At 36.4% G+C, this 23867-nt stretch overlaps 1 protein-coding gene across 1 annotated transcript; it reads right to left on the bottom strand.

Annotated features, from left to right (window-relative positions):
- Positions 1 to 528: 528 nt before the first annotated feature.
- Positions 529 to 22891, bottom strand: LOC147389107 (Tetratricopeptide repeat (TPR)-like superfamily protein). The gene is made up of 23 exons (XM_086419902.1): positions 22368 to 22891; positions 22183 to 22244; positions 21331 to 21423; positions 17520 to 17592; positions 16981 to 17391; positions 16825 to 16889; positions 16225 to 16356; positions 16096 to 16137; positions 15498 to 16022; positions 14566 to 14723; positions 13486 to 14008; positions 13252 to 13314; positions 13054 to 13155; positions 11752 to 12072; positions 11557 to 11649; positions 11334 to 11435; positions 11117 to 11221; positions 5926 to 6059; positions 4593 to 4776; positions 4036 to 4167; positions 3825 to 3937; positions 3169 to 3250; positions 529 to 3066 (listed from the first exon to the last, which is right to left on the bottom strand). Exons 1-23 carry the CDS (start codon positions 22435 to 22437, stop codon positions 1012 to 1014), a joined length of 5640 nt encoding a protein of 1879 aa, XP_086276028.1. The 5' UTR covers positions 22438 to 22891; the 3' UTR covers positions 529 to 1011.
- Positions 22892 to 23867: the final 976 nt, after the last annotated feature.

Genomic DNA, 23867 nt, shown 5'->3' with positions numbered 1-23867 from the left:
ATCTTTTCAATTTAACCCACACATGAAACCAACTTTTCTGTTGGAAGGTTTCAAAAGAAAATCTATTCTTTATGACATTCACACCCTTGAATCCAATGACTGGTAACTACTCAAAATTCTAAGTAATTTGGATTTCCTTGAAAATGCTACAAAGGGTAACTCAAATATTCAAACAAATGTGAAGGGATATAAAGTCTAAATCAGAACCTATCCGACTCAGTTCCAATATAACAACTTCAATACATAGCTATGAATGTATAAAAACTCAAAGATCAGAAACCAAAACAAAAAAAAATTCAATTCAACTTGAGATACAAAAAATATAATTCCATGCAGAGAAATGTAAATCAAGGCTTTGGTAGAGTTAAAAAATAATAATTAGATTTGGTAATCTAACAAAATAATTTTATCAAAACTAGTTTGAAATCAATGATTTAGCTTTAATAAAATCTAGTAGTTAAGATTAAAACATCTAATTATTTTTGATAAATCTCTTTTAATACCATGAGAATGATAAGACTGAGGGGATAAGAACCTGTATGCCTGAATTTACATACAAAAGTAATAAAAATGTGAAGAAAGGGACATGATACAAGGCAACGAAGTCAGGCCAAAGCCTCCAAAACAAGGAGCTCTCAAGAGGCCACAGAGGTTCTAATTCATATTCACTAAAAACTTTTATTTGTTTACTTGGACAATTAGCAACAAATCAAAGCAACAATAAAAAAGAAGAAACCCAACTCACATCAGAAAATCTACTAAAATGACTACTACTCCTTTTGTAGATTTCTTCATACAAATCGAAAATTCTCACCATCATATTTCCTTCCTTGCTGCAACAGAATCAAAGATGGTAATGCGAATACGCCACTTCACTAGCTTTCTTTGCTCCTTAGTATAATACATTTACCTGCAACAAGCTTTGCTTGTCACCTCTCTTTTCTCTCTTTGCCGCCCAATCACCAACTCTACTTTGTGTGTTTCGGCCGAACGTTTGAGTTCCTCTTTTTATTAACTCGTAATCTCAACCACCTCAGCAACATCACCTTCACTATCACTGTAATCTCCCCAACACTTGGTTGGCTTTTTGATTCTTGTCTCGCTGCATGCATCTTTTGCAACTTCAAGGTCATCAGAAACACTAACGGGCGGAGTTGGATTTTGTTCAACATCGGGACTAGTTTTTTCACTCTTTACTGACTGATCTTCTTGCTCGTTCTGCTTCTCATGTTGGTCTTGATTGTCTTCCTTCCCTTCTTTTGAAGGTTTTTCAATTACGACATTTTCTTCTTCACCACCTTCTTTTTTATTATCTTCGACTTCAACAGTGACAAGTGTCGGAGATTCAAGTGAACTGCCAGGTGATGCTGGAAAACCATTAGGTGACACTGGAATACTATTTGGAGATGATAAAGAACCATTCGGTGACGCCGGAATACCATTTGGAGAAATCGGAACACTGTGTAGGGATGCCGGAAAACCATTGGGAACCCATGGTTGGCCAGGTACAAACTCGGCCGCATGCGGATTCATTACTCGAGGAGGACTAAAGTGATTCCCATCCCCGGATTGTTCACCATTCTGGAAACCGGGTTTGTTACGAGGGACTCGATTTCCAGATCTATAACCCCCTGAAAGCCGGGGACCATATGGAACCCTAGCTGTCGCCGACTGCAGGGGAGATTTTCGAATGGGATTAACTGTCAGCATTGGGGGAATATTCACTGGTGGGGGCAAAATTCCTACATGATCTTTAAAACCCGGTGTAGGAATCGAACCAAAAACAGGAATTATGGAGGGGCTGAATGGAGGTGCAGTTGCAGAAAGTTTCTTGATCGTTTCTTTCCCTGTTTCCCCTTCATCCTGCTTTTCTCCTTCCAATGTTAAAGAATTCTCATTTCTGCTGCCCTTGGATAAATCCTCAGGACTTTCACCTCCGTCAGCCACCTCTTTCTGAGAAGTTGTGTCATCTTTTTCAGGAAGCAAAGCAGTACCGTCTTTTAAGACAGATTGTGTTTCCACATTGGTGGAAACAATCGAGCATTGTTCAATGGTACTACCGCCTGCTTCCGAAACTTCAGATTCAGAAGAGATGGTGTTTGAAATGGAATCCTTCAAAGAATCCAAATTCTCAGGTTGCACCACTTTAACTTCCTCAGCTTTCTCTTCTTTTCCTTCAACAGAAACACTCATCACAGCATTCTTCGCTACCGTTTCTTTTTCTTCAATTATAGGACTCTTTATTTCCTCAGCAGAAACAAGAGGCGGCTTCTCTTCTTCACTGGCACTCTGAACCCTTTTCTCATCTCCATGTTTTACAGCTGTCTCCTCATCTTGAACAGGTTCTGTTACTGTTGTTTCCTTTGGCCGCTGTTGTTCTGTCACAGCCTTCACTATCGTCCCAGGTGGAGCCAATGCAACTTCTTTGTACGACAAGAGTTTTCCAGCCGACTGTACATTAACAGGACTAGTAATAGTTGTAGATTTGGGAGGTTGACAAGTGCGAGCAGGGCTAGATGGGGTTGACTTTGCATTAGCAGATTTCTCTACCCCGCTTACTAAGGTTGCAGTATTATTTACTTTCGGACTGAAACTTAAACTCTTGACCAACTTCTTCGGAATAGTAACAGGAGCAGACGCAGTGACAGCAGTAGCAGCAGAAGCGGAAACCTCATTTGGGAAAGTTCTTGGGGACGGAGAGTTGCTTGCCCTTCCCCTGTATCTTGCAGATTCTGGGGCATTCATGGAATTTGTGTTTAGTTTTGCTAGACTTGGTCTCCTTGAACCAGAAGGCTTACGACTTGCAGGTAAGCGACCCTTTGGAACAGCTTCTTGCCATCCTTCATCGGAGGTATCATCTTGTGTCAGGTCTTGCTGGTTTAATGTGGATCCATCCACTAGACCAACAATGGCTTTCCCATCGCCAAGTTCCGCTGATTGAGCTTCGGTTTTGTTTTCTTTATCACTTGAGGTCTCCGTCACAGGGTATGTTGGAGATAAAGCTTCATCCTTTTGATATTCGTCTGTGACTGTTTCCCATGGGTCTTGGCCTGGTCTACCTTTGATCTATTGTGACACAGGAGAAGAAGTTTTGATTTGTATAATTTAACTAAAAGAAGAAAACCAGGACAGTTAAAGGATTCTAAGGTTTCCTTTGAGAGAGAATACCTTTGCACGGGCTTGCTTCTTTTGAATATCCCTTCCTTTGAGATCAGTGTCTGGGTTTATGTAATCCAAAAGGTCCGATACACTGGTCCAATAGAGCAAAGGACCTCAAATCTCAAAGTAAGCAAATAAACCAGAAGACATCTAAAGGTGAAAGCTGTTTCTTCCAATTCAATGACCATTATTGTTGGCAGGTAAAGTTAAATATTTTCTTTTATAATAACATAAAAACCTAATTAACCATAAGTTCCCTTGGACAATAATGACAGCACCTTTGAGGTTAAATATCCATTACATAAATAAAAACAAGTAATTTCCGACGTCCTGTAAATTACTAAGAAAAAATAAAATAACACAGACCCATAGGAGGAGAAATAAAATATAAAAAAATCATTTAAAAAGCAAGGCCTACAACTATTACTGAAGACAAGTTGACTAGAAACCTATGAAGGGAAACTGATCACCTTTGACGTGAGCAACCTATGCATTGATCTTGATGCAAATAGCCCAAAAATCATCAGTCACGTAATATATATATATTACTTGACTGATGATTTTTGATGATGGGGAACCATAGGCCTGACTAGCAGGGGCGAGGAAACTGGCCTCTTATTCTACAGGTCAAGAATTAGAAATTGCACATCACTTATAATCATTACCTTAGGTGACCTTTACTGGCAATAGAAGCATCTGGCTTTGGAGTACCATTGCGTGCAGCTTCTTGCTGTTCTATGGCCTTGGACTCAAAGTACTCAAGCCATGCAGCAGCATCCTACAAGAAGACATTGCTAAGGTTATGTATAAAACTGAGGGACAAAAATCATTACAAAAACTTGAGATCTGATCAACAGGCTTTGAACTTGAGATTACCTGTGTACGGAGATCTTCCTTTCCGAGCTTGGACTGCAATATCTGTAGTGTGGTCTGCTCATGCTGAACACTTAATGAGTAGGCTTCCATCAAGGAAAGAGCAATCGCAATAGCATGATAACTGGCAGCGGTCTGTAAAATTAATTCGAGCAAAGCAGATTAATCATGTATCCTAGATAGAAGCTATTCATATCTGTTAACCATCAATTACTCCAAAAGACCAATCTGTTGGAGAGGGGGAGAACTATGAATATAAGAAGGCCATGGGGCTTAAATGGGGTATGACACACCCAAGAGTGGAGGAAAATATACACTCAACACTCCCCTCATCCATAAGGGTGGAAAGAATCAAACCCATGACTTATACGAACCTAGCACTCTGATAACATGTTAACTAACCCACTATTCCCAAAGACTGATCTGTTGGAGAGGGGGAGAACTACAAATATAAGAGGGTCACAGGGCTTAACTGGGGTATGACACACCCGAGAGTGGAGGAAAACATACACTCAACAATAGAGAGAGCGAGCAAGCGAGAGAGAGAGAGAGAGAGAGACCTGTATATGATCAGCTCCAAGCAGTCTTTGGTTACACTTGAGAGCCTCGTGCAGATATCTAAGTGCAACATGGATGTTACCCAAGCCTTCTTCCATCATAGCCACATTAATATAAGTGGCAGCCGTATTTGGATGAGAGGGTCCACAAGTTAAATGTAAAAGGTATAATGCCCGATTTACATACCTGTTACCAGAGAAAAGCAAATATGAGACGTATTCCAATTTCCATTTCCATTTTTGCTGAAAACCTTAAGAACAGCTCACTGATGTTTTGCGTTATTTTATTTTTTTAATATTCAATTGAACTTTTAACATTCTTGAACCTGCGGTTTGATGCTCTTGGGCTGCACAATTTACCGAGAAAAGAATAACAAATTCCAAGTTATGTAACAAGGAAATTCATTCTTCTGAAAATATGTCCATGTATTAGAAAACACTGAGACACTTATCTGAGTAAACTTTAATTTATCAAAATCTAGTTTCCATTTGTTACTAATTTACTTTGTTTTCGTGTGCAACCTGAAAAATGTTTTGTCAAGTACGTTATTTTGCATCAATTCATGTGCCTCAGCTACCTAAAGTTGTAGTAATATGGCGAAGTGATATATGTGATACCAAATTGGAGTTGTTTGGTTCAGTGCCTGACACTTACTAACTGTATCTAGCACTAATATATGAGTATCTAAGTTATATGAAGTACAACTTTCCTGCAGTTTATGCTACCGTGGAATTTTTCTTCTTATTCATGCAAACTGTTATAATGCAAGTATATTGTTATTGCATAGAAAAGCCAAGCTGACAAAATATTAAAGAAGGGATCTTAAGATCAATATATGAAGCATATGCACAGCTCTGGAAAGAAAGCATTTTTGGTACATTTTGAACTTTCTTATATGAACTTTAGAGGTTAGGATTTTTTAAACGCTTCCAGGTTTAGTATGAAAACCTTCACCAACTGATGCTTTATTACGTGAAACTAGAAGTTTGTAAGCTTTCACTGCTGGAATTATAATGAACCATAGAAATATACATAGTTAAGAATTTACAAGTAAAACATCAATCTATGTTCTTGATATTATTTCTCTAGAAGCACCAAAGTTTAAAGGGGACAAAACCTCTGTTTTTTTAATAAAGATAAGTGATAGGTAGAAACCACTAACATTGAGACTTGAGAATTCCAATATGCTACAAAAAAAATATATATCACAGAGTATGTCCCACTGTGTTTACCAATTGTGGAGCACTCAAGTAATAAGGTCGGATATACCCAGAATGTAGAAATTATCAGGTAAACAATTGTAGATAGCAAATTGTTACACAGAGAGAAACTTACTTCAAGGCCAATTCTGTGTGTTGAAGCCGATAGTAGAAAACAGCGAGATCCCCATAACTTTTCATTGTATCTGGATGATCGAGACCAAGTTCTCTCTCATTGATATCCAAAGCCTTTTGCTGATAGATGGTTGCCTGCTCAAAGAACATAATAACATTCATATATTGAATAATGGTGTGTGTATTATATGCAAAAGAGGCAATCCCATGCTAAAAAGCAGTCTTGAAGAGCTTCAAATCTTACATTGAAGAAATTAAAAAACAATGCTTGGAAGACAAAAAGACATGTAAGCAACTTTTTTTCTTGAATAAGTAAAATTTTCATTCATAAAAAGCAGTCAAGGTGATCAACAAGAACAAGCAAGACACAACCACAAGGGCCCACACAACCAGGATATTAATTGGATGAAATACAACACACCCAACGTTCTGGTTTGTGGAGCTTGATAGTACTGGTCAACAAGGAGGTACTGTAAATCAAGCCACACCTTTACAAGAGTATTTCATAATTTCACTAATATTATGCAAAACCCTAGTTAGGTTACTTGGGGTGTTTATATTCTCATTTTGGTGAATGAGTGTAATTTGTAATTGCGAGTTTTCTCTTCATTGTGGAATCGGTGTGATCCGTGGGCGTACCTCAATCTTGAGGGAACCACATAAAATCTCTGTGTTTCTTTGTGTAATTGCATCTTGTATTTGTTTTTCAATTCATTTTCTTGGTTAGATTGCACCTATTTTCTTAACAACTGGTATCAAAGCTAAGTTTTAGTTTGAGTGGGGGTAATGGCCGAAGAGAAGGTAAGAATCGAGAAGTTCAATGGTCCGAATTTCGAACTGTGGAAGATCCAAATTGAAGATGTTCTTTATCAGAAAGACCTTTATCGTCCTCTAATAGATGAAGACTGGGAGATTCTCGACAGGAAAACCCTGGGTACCATTCGATTATCTCTCGCTCCATCTATGGCTTTCAATATCTCCAAGGAGAAGACTACAACAGATTTGATGGCTGCTTTGTCAAGGATGTACAAGAAACCCTCTGCCTCAAACAAAGTTTTCTTGATGAAAAGGTTATTCAACATGAAGATGGTCGATGGTGGAAGCATGGCTGAACGTTTAAACGAATTCAATACAATCATAACACAGTTGGAATCTGTTGAGATTATCTTTGAAGATGAAATCAGGGCCCTTCTTATTTTATCTAGATTACTCAATGGTTGGGATAATCTGGTAATGGTTGTGAGCAATTCTTCGAGTTCCAATAAATTGAAGTTTGATGATGTTCTTGACGTCATCTTAAACGAGGAAACTTGTAGAAAATCCTCGGGATTAGCTGCTACTTTAGGTAATGCTTTGAGTACTAAGAAAAGATAAAGGAAGTCTAACAGGGGAAACCAAGGTAAAGATCGATCAAGCTCGAAAAGGGGCAAGTCCAGAACACCACTGACAAAAGGAAATGATTGTTGGAATTGTGGGAAGAAAAGCCACTTCAAAAGGGATTTTAAAGCTGTAAAGAAACATGCAGAGATAAAAAATCAAGAAGGTAAAGAATTTGTTAAGCTTTCTGATGGTAGTGATTCCGATGATTTGATCTTATCTGTTGCCACACATGATGACACGTGAGTAGTAGATTCTGGAGCATCATTCCATGCTACTTTCTATAAAACTATGTACAAGGTGATTTTGGTAGAGTGTATCTCAGGGACAATAAGCCTTGCAGCATTGTTGGTAAGGGTGATGTGTAAATGAATCTGTCGAATGGGAAGTCTTTACAGTTGAAAAATGTGAGACATGTTCCACAGTTGAAGAAGAATCTGATTTCAGTAGGACAACTTGCAGAGTTGGGGATACTCACCACGTTTTCAGGTGAGACTTGGAAGATGACCAAATGGTTTATGGTGGTAGCCCAAGGAAAGAAAGAGGGGACTCTTTATGTTACATCTGGGACCTACAGTTCTATAACTGTGACTTCTACAAGAGTGGATATTAATACTTGGCATCACAGGCTTGGGCACATTAGTGAAGAAAGGGATGAAGGTAATGTACTCCAGGGGTAAATTCTTTGAACCTAAAGGAGATGAACTTAGACTTTTGTGAAGACTGCATCTTTGGAAAACAAAAGAATGTGAATTTCTCAAAAGTTGGAAAGACTCCAAAATCAGAGAAATTGGAGTTAGTTCACACTAATGTGTGGGGGCCAACCAAAGTTTCTTCTCTTGTTGGTTCTCGTTATTTTATCACCTTCATTGATGACAACACAAGAAAGCTCTGGATTTATTTTCTAAAGCAGAAGTCTAATGTATTTGATGTGTTCAAGAAGTGGAAAGCCTTGGTTGAGAATGAAACTAGATTGAGATTGAAGTGTCTTAGGTCAGACAATGGATGAGAGTATTGCAATGATGAGTTCGAAGACTAGTGTGCACAAATTAGGATTAGAAGACAAAAAATCATTCCTAAGAAGCCTCAACAGAATGGGATCACAAAACGCATGAATCAAACCATTGTAGAATGCACCAAGAGTATGAGGGTGTATGCTAGGTTGCCTAAGTCATTTTGGGCAAATGTTGTGAACACTGTTGCATACTTGATCAACAGAGGACCCTTAGTTCCTTTGAAGTTTGTTCTGCCAAAAGAAGCTTTAACATGAAAAGAGGTAAATTTATCCCATTTAAAAAAAAATTATTATACCTCTTATGTCTAAATGGATTCTAATGAAAGGAGCAAGTTAGATCCTAAGTCTAAGAAGTGTATTTCATTGGGTATGACATTGATGAATTTGACTATCGATTTTGGGATCTTGAAAATCGAAAAATCATTAAAAGTAAGGATGTCATATTTAATAAAAATGCAATGTACATGAAGAATGTGGAAAGAAGAAAAGCTCATACAAATTCTAGGGATGATGGGCATGTTGAATTTGATAATGCACCATCTTGGGTCAGTGGATGAAAACAAACAAGAAGAAACTCAAGATCCTCTTACTCGGGTTCCTCTACTTGAACTTAAAAGATCTACTAGAACTACACAAGGAAATACTCCAGCTCGGTATATTTCTTCTATACATTATTTACTGCTGACAAACAATGGTGAACTAGGGTGTTATAATGAAGCTATGGAGGCTGAGACCAAGGTTAAGTGGGAGCAAGCAATGGATGATGAGATGGACTCATTATCCACAAATCAAACTTGGGATTTGGTTGAACTACCCAAGGACAAGAAGACTTTGCATAATAAGTGGATTTACAAGCTAAAAAAAGAACATGATAGGACCAAGAGATACAAGGCCAAATTAGTTGTGAAAGGGTTTTAACAAAAGGCAGGTATCGTTTATATAGAGACTTTCTCTCCTGTTGTGAAGATGTGTACCATCAGATCTGTTTTGAGTATTGTTGCAGCAGAAGACTTATATCTAGAGCAGCTAGATGTGAAGACAGTTTTTTCTTTTTTTATGGTGACTTGAATGAAGATATTTACATGAAGCAACCATAGGGATATGAGGCACTAGGAAAGGAAGAGTTGGTATGTAAGATGAAGAAGAGTTTGTATGGGTTGAAATAGGCACCTAGATAGTGGTATATCAGGTTTGATAACTTTATGCCTGGTAGTGGGTGTAATGCTGATCATTGTTGTTATTTCAAGAAGTTTGATGACTCCTACATCATTCTTCTCTTGTATATAGATGATATGCTTGTTGCAGGATCAAGCATGGCTGAACTAACAAAGTTGAAGGAACAACTTTCTAAGGAGTTTTCTATGAAGGACTTGGGTGCATTAAAACAAATCCTTGGTATATGGATCAACAGAAATAGGAAGAACAAAAGATTGTAGTTATCTCATACAGAATACATTGAAAGAATATTGAAGAGGTTCAACATGGATCATACTAAACCAGTGAGTACTCCTCTACCAAGTCATTTTCTGTTTTCAAGAAAGCAAAAAAGCGACTACAGATGAGGAGCGGGAATACATGTCAAAGGTACCATATGCTTCAGCAATTAGTAGCATCATGTATGCCATGGTCTGAACTAGACCAGACATTGCACAAGTAGTGGGAGTTGTGAAAAGATTTATGAATAATCTAGGCAAGGAGCATTGGAAGGTTGTGCAGTGGATTATGAGGTATTTGCGGGGTACCAAAGATCTATTTGCAGGGGTATGTTATGGTGGAACAAAGATCAGTATGCAGGGGTATGTTGATTCTAACATGGCAGGAGACCTAGATGGCAGAAAGAGCACTACGGGCTATGTCTTTACATTGGGTAGTGTAGTAGTGAGTTGGGTTTCAAAATTACAGAAAATCATTACTCTATTGGTCACCAAGACCGTTATTATTGAGAAGTTGAAGACTTGTTCAACTTCTATTGATCTTCAAGCTTGGAAGACAGGGATGATTCACACCAAGTTTGTTATGGAGGTACTTATTAGATGCAGCATATTTAGTGGGAGATATTCTTGATCAATATCCAAGTGAGATTGTTGTGGTTTGTGGAGCCTAATAGTACACTGGTCAACAATGAGGTATTGTAAATCAAACAACACCTTCACGCTTGTCGAGTTGATGGTAGTTTCGTAATTTCACTAATATTATGTAAAACCCTAGTTAGGTTTCCTGGGATGTTTATATTTCTCGTTTTGGTGAAAGGGTCTAATCTGTAATTACAAGTTTTCTCTTCATAGTGGAACAGTTTGATCCGTGGACGTACCTCAATCTTGAGGGAACCACATAAAATCCTAGTGTTTCTTTGTGTGATTGCATCTTGTGTTTGCTTTTCGATTCGTTTTCTTAGTTCGATTGCACCTATTTTCTTAACACCCAATCCCCAGGTCGAGATGTCCGAGACAGAAATTTCTTCTCTTCTTTTCTTGGTAGGCAATTGGGTGCAGGTCCCACTCAGACTTTACGAACTTACCAAGTTGGTACCTTCCAAGAATTTTAAAAATTAAAAGTTTTTTATTATAATTCCTCTATTGTATAAGCCTTGAGATTAATAGATAGGGACTCTTCTCATGAGATGAAACAGGGGCCTAAATTACACAGAAGAAAATCATGGCATGATAGTTGATACATGCAGGGAACTTCTTGTTGAACACACGATAGTTTATACTATATTAAACTGCGAAGTGCTTGACATTATTTTGGTTAAGTACATTGTAACACTCATGAAAAAAAAGTATGGGTCCCAAGTACATACCTGATTAAAATCACCAGTGTGGTAGAGCACTACAGCCAAAAGGCTATATGCTCCTGCTGTCATTCGATGGAAAGCACCACAGACTGCAACAAGCTTCGAGAGTGCCTTTAAATTCATTATGAAAAATTAGGGTTTTAAAAACAGGCAGACCACCTAAATAATTCTCCACAAAGATACAGACAATTCCAGAAGAAGGAAAAAAAGCGATGTTGAATACCTTAGTACCAAAGTTAACAGCATCTTCCAGCTTTCCTTTGTCCAAGGAAGTCTTGGATGATTCCAAAAGCGTACGCCCATCTGCCGATGAGCATGCTACATGCTGTAGTACAAATTTATAGTGGGTTAAAGCTTCCCACATCAATGCGAGTATAAACTATGAATGGCTAAACATACAAAATAAAAAAAACTGTATACTTTCTAATGTAAGCAAAACATGCTACCTTATAGACAGGGACCATGCTAACAATATCTGACTTCCTAAAAGGAGATGGAGTGTCCATATCATAGTCCCTAGGAATAAGCTCGAGTCCAACCTGTTCAAAGACATGTTTGTTCAAATTGGGCAGAAAGTAAATTGGCCTTAAGAAAGACCTAAATTTTGGAGAGAGAAAAAATATGAGATAAAGGTATTGTACTTTGTGGCAAAGCCCACGAAGAATTGCGAACTTTCTCAACTCTTGGCAACTTTCATGGTTCCATTGCCACCCAAACCTCTTCAAAAGGAAGGTTTCCACCCACTTGGATTTTAGATTATCATCATTACTTATATCAGAATCAGTATTTTCAGCGCCTTCAGCTCCCAGCAAGAAATTCAAGCATCCGGCAACTGATCCAGCCAAGTCAGCTACATCATCAACCGCTGCAACAACTGCTTGCAATATGTGCTTATAGGCTCGAACAACCATCTCATGTATGCAGAGTGACTGTACATGAGGGAGCTTTTCTGCAAGTTCAACCTAATGGGATGGAGGAGAAAAAAAAAGAAGGAAATCTTACATTAGAAGTTTCAAATAACTGAGCACCTTCTTAGTTTCAAATAATCTGCATGAGATGCACTACAGATATATAAAACCATCAAAAAAAGAGAAAAGAGAGAGATGCAACATAGATATATTCCAGGAGTTAAGGACACTATTATGAATGAGACTCGATGTGTGGGTGATTAGTCTGTTGAGCAGTGAATCTAGCAGTGTAACTGTAACACAAAAATAAAGTTCAACATCTAAAAAAGTAAAGATCCTTAGCTTTCCACAATCTCAAAACTCCCAAAAGAGATTTTTATTGACCAACAAGAGAATTTGTTACCAAGCTCTGTAATCTGTACAAGTGTTACAATTTTGTTTTTCACTATTTCTGATGATTCGCCAGCTGATATTTCCATATTAACTAGGAAAAGTCCAACTAATTAATATTTTATCCATAAGAAACCAGGAATATTCAAGATTTACAGGCAATTTAGCCATGTAATGTTATTTTTAAAATGAATATAGTATTTGAATCTCTCATTATTTACTTATTTCTCTTCCACATATCTTTTGCATTTGTAGCACATACCTCCCAAGTTTGTCAGTCCTACACTCCATGCTGTTTAACCACATATAAGCAAAGCACTTTTAGGTAGTTTACATCAACAATCACCTGGATATAATGGAGTGATGGTATGCCATGGTGTTGCAACCCACAATTCTACTTCAACAAAATTTTAATCAACTATAAGTTAGTTGATATTTTCCCATTGTAAATATTTGTTTGTTGAGTCCCCAGAAACACTACATAACTGAGAACCATTGAAAAGCTTTTGAAGAAAGCTTCCAAGAAACCTAATTTTTTTTATGAATGGAAAATTAAGTAAGAGTTATTTGATCTTGAAACTTGATGAAAAAAATAAAATAAAATAACAAAAAACACACATTAGCGGAAGATATTGAAGAATTTACCACACGTCCCAAAGAACAGATTTGCAAGCCCCTGGTATGCATAAAATCTGTCAATGTCCTCCCATCAACTGGTGAAAGTTCAAGGGAGCCAAAATCTGCAACCTAGTAAAAGTTGAAGCAGCACCCAATCAAATACACAAACTCCCCAAGAATCTCAAGGCCAAGGAATTTTTCACCATCAAGGGGAGCTAATCTTACCAGTTTCGGAAGTGCGGTGTCAGTATAGTATTTATGTGCCATATCAATCAACTCAATTGGAGACTGCCAAAATGCTCACACACAAAAAAAAAAAGTCAGACCAAAGATAAAATTGCAATAACATTATACTACAAATGATAAAGCAAGGAATATTTCTCCAATCTACACAAGGTCTACGAGACGAAAAAGAAAAGTGAAAAAAAAATGAGCATAAGTCGAAGCAGAAGGACAAACCTTAAGGTGAAGACCAGTTTCTGACTCTTTCAAACGCAGAAATGCTGCTTCATGAAGCAACTGCTTCAACATCGATTCATTTTCCAAGTATTGTTTTTCTAATTCCTTCTGATCAACAATATCAGAATTTTTGCTCATTTCAGAACCATTACAAGCAGTATTTTCCTTTCCCTGCTCGGTTTTTCTGCTCTTGTCATCTATCTTCTTCTTAATTTCCTTCAGTAGTCCACCTTGCTTTCCAAGACCCTTGACAGTTGGCTCAACTTTTGCTTCTTCAGCTTTCTTAGACTCAGTCTTCCCTGAAGCTTGGTTTTGCAAATGTTGCATCCAACATGCACCTAACTCCCATCTGATTGACGTCCTCTGTTTAGGGGTTTCACCTTGCAACTTCTCCAGACTCTCACCTACTACTTTCCTCACCAAAGACCTGGCGGACTGTAAATCTTCAAATTCTGCATTTTGTGTGCGTTGAACGATACTAGATGATTGAGGTGTGGATGACTTGTGCAACAGCATTCTCAAGCTGAGAAGTAATTAACAAAGTAAACGAAGATCGGTAAGCAAAGACTAAATTATCCTAAATTTGAAAATAGTGTCCAAGCTTTTGGAGTTCTCTAAACGGGTTATACCTACAATATTACATTTATTTTGTGTACAGTGAACTTGAATATGAAAAATGGGTATTTTAGGAATACCACCCTATTGAATTGGTGATATTAGTTTTACCCCCTTGCAAATGCAAGATTAGGTATACCCCTCTTGACATAAGGTTGCTTTTTCTTGATGATTTAACAGAGAAATTTTAATTTTTTTTCAAAATGCTCTTCAAATACTTGAATTACGAAATCAAATTTTGGAAAAAGTCCAAATTTTGCTGTTAAATCATCAAGGAAAAAAAAAAAAAGCAATGTTGACTTACGGTCAAGGGGGTAAAACTACTCTTGCATTTTGCAAGGGGGTAAACCTAATATCACCAATTTAAAAGGAAGGTGTTTCTAAAATACCCAAAAGTAATCTATGTATAAGGAACTCCTGAAGTACCATAAATTCGATAGTCTGGTTTATAGTGATATCAAATACCTATTGACGTTCAAGGCATTGGCTCCTCCCTCAGCCTGATCCTCAATGTCAATGTCCTGGGGAATAGGATGCCCCTCCCAGTTGACTTCAACAGGAACTTTAACAACAGCTGTGTATCCACAATGTCTAACAACCACAACACTTAATGTAGCAGTATCCTGAAAGATAAATACACTACTTAAGGGTTTAAAATAGTTAAATCAGAAACTCGATTAACAAAATAAAATTAGAGGAGAGGAGAAGAAGAAGTAGAGAAGAATCAAGAGAAAGGAGAAAATAGACAAGGGCCGAACTAGAATGGTTCGGCCCCTCCTCAATATGATTTATTTATATTAAAAATATTTGGGATCCACCTACACATAACTTAAGCAGTGGGCCCACACTCCCCCTCAAGCTAGAGTATACATATCAAAGATGCTCAGCTTGGAACATAAAGAAGAGAAAGGTGCACAAGTTAACCAAACAACTACTCCAAAAGACCAATCTGTTGGAGAGGGGAGAACTATGAATATAGGAGGGTCACTGGGTTTAACTGGGGTATGACACACCAGAGAGTGGAGAATAACATACAGTCAACACTCCCCCTCACCCATAAGAGTGGAAAGAATCGAACCCATGACCTATACAAATCTAGCACTCTATACCAAGTTAAATCGGAAACTTAATTAACAAGAGAAAAGTAGATGAGAGGAGAAGAAGAAGAAGAAGAATCAAGAGAAAGAGGGTCGAACTAGAATGGTTCAGCCCCTTCTCAATATGTGGGGCCCACCTACACTTAACTTAAGCAGTGAGCCCACAACTTAACAAACACATACGAAAATAATAAAAAGGACTCTAACAAACATGAACTGCTTCGATAATTCAAAATACAAAGCATCTAATATATGTTGGCCATTTTATATTTAGAAAAGAAAATAAACAATTTTACGTACATGAACTGAGGCACTTTCATCTGCTGTTATCCCTTTAAGTAAATTCCTCTGAGCGAGCTCCTTCGGTGACATTCCCGGGCTCTGACTTCCATCATTTTTACCATCTAATTTTGCACTTGCATCAGGAACATCTCTTGTTACCGTAATCCTTAAATCTCCGATTTGTGCTTCATGCAAGATTGAAGCGGTAGCACAATTTTTAGAATATTTATTACTGTCAATAATAGACTGGATTTCTTTAACGGCTTTAGATACCGAAATGTCAACGAATAGACTGTGAAGTAGAAAAGCTTTCCTATCTCGTATTTGTCTCTCCTCTGCAGTCTTACAAGGCATAGCAGCCAGAATCGAGAATTCTCTTGCCCAATTCCTGTAATCATGCTTCCCATTTTTTCCTTGACCCCCACCATTTCCTCCCCAACTTTCATCCTCCGTGGGAAGTAGTGGAAAAACAGATGGGTTATCAGCGACAACAGGAGGGGCAACCCACGTGTTTGCCCGGAAACCGTAAGGAAGATTCCCAAACTGAAATCAAACAAACATAACATAGATTCATCTTCATTGAAAAAGATATAAACTTGAGAATGTATAAGCTTACCTTATTGTGCTCTGTGAAAGCTTTCATAAGTGATTTATAAGCCTGAAAAGTAAATTTGAATCAAACAAACACTTAAGATACTAAACAAAGAACAACTGAAAGAAACAAAAAAATTCAGCATAATCTCACTGTGTCGAAGGCGCGGCTTATCTGCTGTAACAAAGTGACAAGGGAGTGACTAAGGAGAGGCCTCTTTGAAGCAGGGTAAAACCCTTTGCGGGAGGCAACAATTGTCAATGGTTTCCCATTGCAAACTCGAACCTGTACACACGCCCATAGTAACCAAATTCAGATTTGGTAGTTATCAGTGGGGTTCAATTTGGTTAATGCAGATAAATTCAGGAAAGTTTTGGAAAAAAATTGGGAAAATTTTGGCAATGTACAAATGATTTTTTGGGTTTCTTACCAAAGACCTGTCTTCTTCTTGAGATTTGGATGTTGAAAAAAAAAAAATTGAGGATAAAGAATAAAAATGTGACCATATTTATTAATCGATAAATCACCCGTTCATTCTTCGATTCACTGATTTAATCAGCTAGTCCCTTATTCCGAGATTTTACGAATTTTTCACCTTTGTTCCTACCCCCCAATTCATACATTAACACCACTACCAGCCAATTTTTTTTTAATTTTTTTTTTTTTTTTAACTTTGAAATTCAATTCTTACCAACCACCATTAAAAATAAAAATAAAAAACAATTCCCAAGAACTAAAATGGGAAAAACTCACATCGATTTGAAAGAAATCGGCATCAGTTTTATCCTCAAGGAACGGACGTGACGACCTCCGAATGTCTACAAAAGAAGAACCCATAACACAATTAAACACAGAAAACCCAAATTTAATACCTTTAAAACATCAACAGTGTAAGGTGAGGAAACCCACATTGAACAGGAGGCGTAAGATGCGAAAACGAGAAGAAATCGTAGAATTGGCCAAGCTTTGGTGGAGGATACATTGAACCTAAGTCACCCTTTTCTGTAGCCTCCTTAACGGCGTCAATTGCAACTGAAGCTTCAGACTTAACGTCTTTACCGTTAACTTTAACGTCACTCCGTCCTCCTCCTCCTCCTCCTCTGTGGTTCCCATTATCGGTGGAATTAGATTTCTTGGTCCCAGGTTTGTCTGCGAGCGAGTCACCAAATACTTCCCCATCGGTCGAACCGGGTTCTTTTGGGTTCGCTCGGGCGACATTTCTTGGAGAAGAAGAAGAAGAAGAAGTGAAGGAAGTAGTGCAGGCAACGATGTCTAGAAGTCTTCGTACGTGATCAATGGCGAGCTGTTCAGTGTATTCTTCTGTAAGAATAGAAAAGAAAAGAAAAGGTTTTGTATTTTAGGATTTCGGCCGTTGGATTTCCTGTAGCATTATATTAAATTATGACCGGATACATAGTAACATTTCGGGGCCAAATGTTGTTAGTTACCTTCGACCATGGAAAGAAGAGGAGGTTTGAGGGAGACGATATCAACGGTCTCTTTCAATCTGGCCCCACGCACCTGTTTGATGAGGAGAGATAGTTAGTTTGTAGGAAATTACTACTTTGCCCATTCGCTATTCTGCGCTGATTTGGGTAATTGCTAACGTCCGCTGAAATCTTTTAATACAAAAACAATTAAAAAACTATTAAGCAATGGTACTTTATAAATAGAAAAAATTGCTTAATAGACCCTACTTTAGGGATGTCTTTCTAAATACACCCTGAGTTTTGGGGCAGTATCTTAAATAAGCAGTTAGTAAAATATTTCTTTCTTAATACCCCTCATCCTGACCGTCTAGATTGATGATTCAAATGGTTGAGATCAACCATTGAAATCATAAATCCCTACCATTTTGAATGTTTGGATCGATGATTCATCTTCAAAATTAAATGGACCATCAAGTTACCTTGAAAAATTACGAGGATCTAAAAAGAAGTCATTCCTGTAAAGTGCATTAAGTAATTTTTCCTTGTAAATAATTTCTTAGAATTTCTTATATTTACAAAAATGTCATTTTTTAATAACCTAAACATCTAGATTGTATAAGTGCAAGATCCTAGGATCAAGATTTAAGTGTGTCTCGATAATATATATACTACTAATAATTATCTCAAGGATATGTCTCTATCATTGGAGTTTGTACTTGCACAATCGAGCTCTTATGTCATGTGTTAGAAATAGGGTTGTAGCCTGGGTGTGTTGGCCCGAATTCAACCCGATTGATGGGGTGAACCTGGACTAAGTTCTGTAGAAAATGAGTTGAGCCTAGTTTAGAATATCTAAACCCAACTTCAATTCGGGCTAAGCTCAAATGGAGGGATCGAACAACCCAACTCAACTTAAATCTGATGCTTATTTACTAATATACAAATGTTTTCATAATTATTATATATTTTTAGACTTGATGTTTTGATTTTATGGATTTAATCCTTCGAGAAAGTAGAATAGTTTATCCTTTTTGGACATGTCTCGAATGTCAAGTATTAGCGTCGAAAACAACTTGACATAATCGCACATCATGTCAATTTGGTGGAGTTGCCTCAACTTTCTTCAGGTAATAAACTCCACATTCTCGGGAAAGAGCTAACTCTTGAGGTCACGCTTAAAGTCGTCCCATGAGTTGATGACGCACTGACCATTCTCAATCCCGGCATACTTGGTGCATCACTATACCTTATATATTATTAATGTGAACTTTGATTAAATATGATTTATCTACATATTCTCAATGATGGATTTGGAGGTTGTATGTGATTTTATTTACTGCTGGTTTTGCTTTAGATGTTATATTTTTTTTTTTAAGATATAAAATTTATTTATAAATTAAAATGAAATTAAGGATATTCAACAAGCCAACCTATCCAACCTGCCCAAAATTACCAAATTCAGGTTAACCCAATTTTAGAAGATCGAGTTTGGGTTGACTTTGAGTTAGTGAGCTCAAGCTCAATGGTCGGGTTGAGGATTCTACCACTAGGATTGAGCCTGGATTTACCCTCTAACCCAACTAAGTTGCCGTTCTAGTTGGAAACAAAGGCATCTCAAATATTCACCAAAATATAGAGGGATACTTCCAAATCACCCATACGGATATTCCATGTTCGATATCTTTGATAAGAAATTAACGTTACTTTTATTTGGTCTAACATTGCCAATGAAATGAGAAAATGGCACATGGGAAGAGAGGTAAAAAAAACAAGAACATAAGAAAGGAAGGGAATCAATTGCATAGGTAATAATATGTGTCGTAGTCCCACATGTCACTAGGACACAATTAAAGAAGGTACATAAATTTCATCTTTAAGACCTAGAAAGTATCTATTGTTAAATATTCATATAAATGAAATTGGATCAAAATAATCCCAACACTTGCGTACTCAAAAAAAAATAAAAAATGAATAGCATTCCACCCTAAACTTAAAAAATATATTGAAATCTAAATTCAAAATTATTGTCTTTTAGGTTCTATTAAGTTTTTGGTATGTAGTTTATTTTTCTTTGAATAAAGAATTTTTCTTTTTTGTTTGTGTGTGTAGAGAAGTAATAGTTTTTAATGCAGACCAAACAAAGTTTTGGCAAACTGAGGAAGAACTGATGGTCCTTGAGATTCACCTACTCATATCCCAAGGACCACACTACTTGTATAGTGTGGGCCTCACTCGCACAATTATGGCTAGGCAGAAGGCCAGTGAAAGTGGTTCCTTTAATTGTTTTATTCATCGAATGTACAAAATTAAAAGAGCCTTTCCCTAACTTAGGGCTTCAAATTATCATCTTCTTCATTTTGAAGATTCCGAACCACTTTTGAACTCTTGTCAGATTCATTAGTATTTATAAAAATAAATAAATAAATAAAAGGAGAGATATGATAGATATATATTAGAAAAGATAAACAATGATAAAGATCAAGCTTCAAAAATTCTCTTTGGACTCTTTTGAATATGTGAACAGTGATATACAGACGAATTCTTCATTATGAAGCCCAGTTGGAATTTGGTTCAAAGGTTTCCAGTCTCTAAATATAGAGATTTAAAGTCCGGAGTGGCTCTTAAAAGCAACTCTAGTGTAATTATTATTTTTATTTTATTTTTACAAATGGTCATTTTATTTCCTTATACTTTTTGAGTGAAATAATAAATAGTAAACAAAAACATATCCAAAGACAGCTTATCATGGTTAAAAAAAATTTGAAAAAGGAAACTTGTAAATCTATATATTTTGCCAAAATTACTAAACCAATCATGTTATTTTAATATTTATGAAAATGGTTATTTATTAATTTTCGTAATTATTATTTTTACTAAAAGGTTTATCTGATGTATAATTAATTTACGAATAATTTAATGAATTAACCTTTATCCCCTTAAGTTTCATGAAAAAGGTATATAACTGAGTGTAAACTGTGACAGTAAAATATATATCCATTTTGAAAGAAAAAAAAATTATAAAATTTTGTATGACCATTTTTCGTAAAAATGACAAAAAAAAAATACTGGTTTAGTAATTTTTGCAAAAACACACTTATATTAGTAAAAGAACATGGTATCCAAACACAATCCTATGGTAGTGATGGGCTTATCTCTTGTTCATCTAGCTTCGCTATTATAATGAGAGAGGGTGATTATTGTTGATTATAGTTCACATTACTTAATATTTTTAAATTGTAAAAGTGTCTTTCATTCAATAAATTTATTGATGTATTTGAAATATTATAAATACAAAAAGATTTTCATATTTTATTATTGTATTGAGAAGTAATAAAATGTAGAAAAACACATTCTTTTATTTTTGAAAATTCTATTTCTAAGTAACAAAATATACATCAATGGGAATCTACATTTTTTTAGGAGCCATGTATCCCTTCTTTAATATATTATAACAAAAATTAAGACCAATGAGAGTTGGGCACAGGGGCTAAGGCATCCCTTAGAAAAGGGAGAGATCTTGATTTCGAGCTCACCCGTTGGCCATGGTATGTGTGGTTTGTGTGGTATTGGATGTACCAGAGGGATTTGGGTGAGATATGGTGCTTTAAGAAGCTAGTTGCCTCTCCCTTGTTAGTCGGGCTTACAGGTCCGAAACCCATCATCAAAATTAATAATAATAATAATAAATTAGCATATAATTTATCAAATGGTTCATAATCATTAATTATTACCTTTTTCTCGAAGTTTTGTTCTATTATTATTATTGTACTTCAAAACTATCAGAATGTCGGATCTTTTAATAGGAATATGGTTAAGCAATATGGCGTACCTCGTGAGATAAGGAGTAATTGGTCATGTGACATGTCTCAACATGGACAGTTAAAAGCTTCTTCACATCCAGGATCCTATCTGTCGATATCCCCTGTGGTCCACAAAATAATTAATTTTAGCTTACTCTCACAAATTCTCATATTCCAAAACAAAATTCTAGATTCTAGAACCAAATGGCTTAGATGAGTAAATACTTCCTAGGGATTTCATATACATCATACCAAAATTCTCCATAGTTTTCCAAATTAAGCCAACGTATAATTTGATGATTTATTGATTAGTCACATAATAAGGTAATAACAATGTTACTCTTCAAACTCAAAATTATATCTTCTTCAACCTTCAAATCTCCATGATAAGATAGGGGTTTTGGGAGGTTTAAGATGATGGATTTTGAGAAGATACCCAAAAATCATCATCAATTTGATTTCAAAATTTTTACAAAACCTTCTTGAATTTATCAGAGTGTTTTATGAAAGCAGCTCCAGTATATTACAAAGAGTCGTGCTGGAGTGACCTAAAGATTGTACCTCATATCGAACATCCTCATGTGAAAGTGTACTTCTTTCCTATACAGTTTCACGTCAGGATGTGCGATATGAGGTCACTCCAACACAATTGTTCTACAAAACATATTGAATCAACCATAATCTTTTTAGCATTTATGAAAAATCATATATGTAATTTGATAATTATTTTACTTTTATAGGTCACATTTTCCCTTTATAACATTGAGTACAAAGGGTAAATAAGTACATAACAAATGTGACTCATAACATATATCCGTTTATGTAATTTCTCCACGTTGTTGTGTCACTGTTAGCTGTGTAGTCTGTAGATGAGTTCGTACCTTAAGCGTGAGTTGAGAGTAATCCGGAGTCTCGACAGTTATGTCAAGTACAGTAGGAAGAACTGTAATATTTGGAGAGAAAATAAAAATTATAATAAAAAGGGAAGAAAATTATTACTGAAAATTAGAGAAAAATATTAGAAAAAACGAATTTGAAGAAATGTGTTGCAGAGCAGAGATGTTACCTTTCTCCTCCTTTTTCTTTTTCTCTCCCTTCGTTTTGTGAGGTTTCGTTTTTCCTGTTTTTGGAGCCATCGCAGATCTCCCACGCGATTTTCTCCAATTAATTCTTCAAATTTGAAGAAATTTTAATCCAAAAAACTCGAGTTGGAGCTATTTTAGGATCGAAGATCAGCTCTGTAGTATCTAATTTCAAAATTTTGATCCAAAACCTTTCAGAAATCTACCAATTCGATATGAAATCAATTCTCCTTCAGAACACAAATGGAGAAGAAATTAGCTAATTAACAAGAGAGATTCATCCGAGAAGCCATAAGATTCAGAAGTGCTTGATTTTGAGTTCTTGTTTGTAATTTGTAAATGTAACTGAATTGAAGTAGTTCTCAGTTCTCACACTATTTTGTTGAAGTAGAGAGAGAGAGAGAGAGAGAGAAGTACAGAAAGTGGGGTTTTGGAGGGAGAGCGAAGGATTGTGAGAGAGAGAGAGAATGTGTAACAAGAGATAGTGAGAGAGGATAGATAGATGGATAGGATAAGGTAAGGTACCCACAAGGCCACACCCTCTATAAACACATGAGAACGTGAGATTAGAGAATTGAGGCCTCTCGTTTCTCTCTTCTTATAGATCACATGTCTCTCTCATTCGGATTTTTCTAACCCCAATACGACCTTAAGTTTTATGCACAACTTTAAATAAATGGTCTATATAGAATGAAAAACACAAGCTTCCTAGGGATTAGTATTTGTAGGAATATCGTTCCATCTCGTTTGAGACTAGTTTTTTTTCTTTCTATAATATGATCGTTACTCTCGAACAATTTTTCGACATAAAAGCCTTGAACTAATTTTAGAGTATTGGTGATTCACACATAATACCACATTTGTTAAAGATATTTAGTCAAAGTGATTGTTGTTACATGTATTTGTATTTAAATTTCTTTTGAAGATGAAATGCAATTAGCTAATTATCAATCAACTAAAATTATCCCAAAAAGTTAAGATGCATGATTTGATTCCCCACGAAGTGAATAAGTTGTGCTTTATCTTATTGTTTATAATAGCCATAAGAAAAGGAGTGCATGTATCAATTTGGTATCAAAGCCATTCAAGAACATAGAGGATCCAAGATCAAAGTCAAGCTATGAGAGAGGTTCTATAACAATTAGCATCCCCCAATGTCAAATACGAGTAAATGATAACCAATCAACGGTCTGAAAGTTCTCCAAATCACCCAATGAGAGAAGAAGTTGGTTCATTTTGTCCAAGGTAGATTTTCCCGATTTGGTGGTGGAAACCCTTCTAGATGTATTTATCAAGCCGAATATTTCTTTAACTATCATCAAACCACTCTTGATCAAAGGCTTACGATCGTTTGTTGCAATTGAAGGACCAATTATGGAGCAATGCCCAAATATTATCATCGAGGAAAGGTTCATCTAAGGAAGGTGAATTAATGCATGCATACATGTTGTTTGTGTGGGTTATGGGTGGTACCTTGATTAGGC

This window comes from Akebia trifoliata, chromosome 12 (genome assembly GCF_017979445.1).
Source record: "Akebia trifoliata isolate Shusen 1 chromosome 12, ASM1797944v1, whole genome shotgun sequence".
Lineage (NCBI taxonomy): Eukaryota > Viridiplantae > Streptophyta > Magnoliopsida > Ranunculales > Lardizabalaceae > Akebia > Akebia trifoliata.
This window is presented reverse-complemented; position numbering and strand designations above follow the sequence as displayed.

Coding starts and splice junctions, on each gene's coding strand:
- LOC147389107 (XM_086419902.1), bottom strand. CDS start 22,437: ATGGCTCCAAAAACAGGAAAAACGAAACCTCACAAAACGAAGGGAGAG. Junction 16,890..16,980: donor TCTTACGCCTCCTGTTCAAT/GTGGGTTTCCTC, acceptor CTTCTTTTGTAG/ACATTCGGAGGTCGTCACGT. Junction 16,138..16,224: donor TAAGCCGCGCCTTCGACACA/GTGAGATTATGC, acceptor TTTACTTTTCAG/GCTTATAAATCACTTATGAA.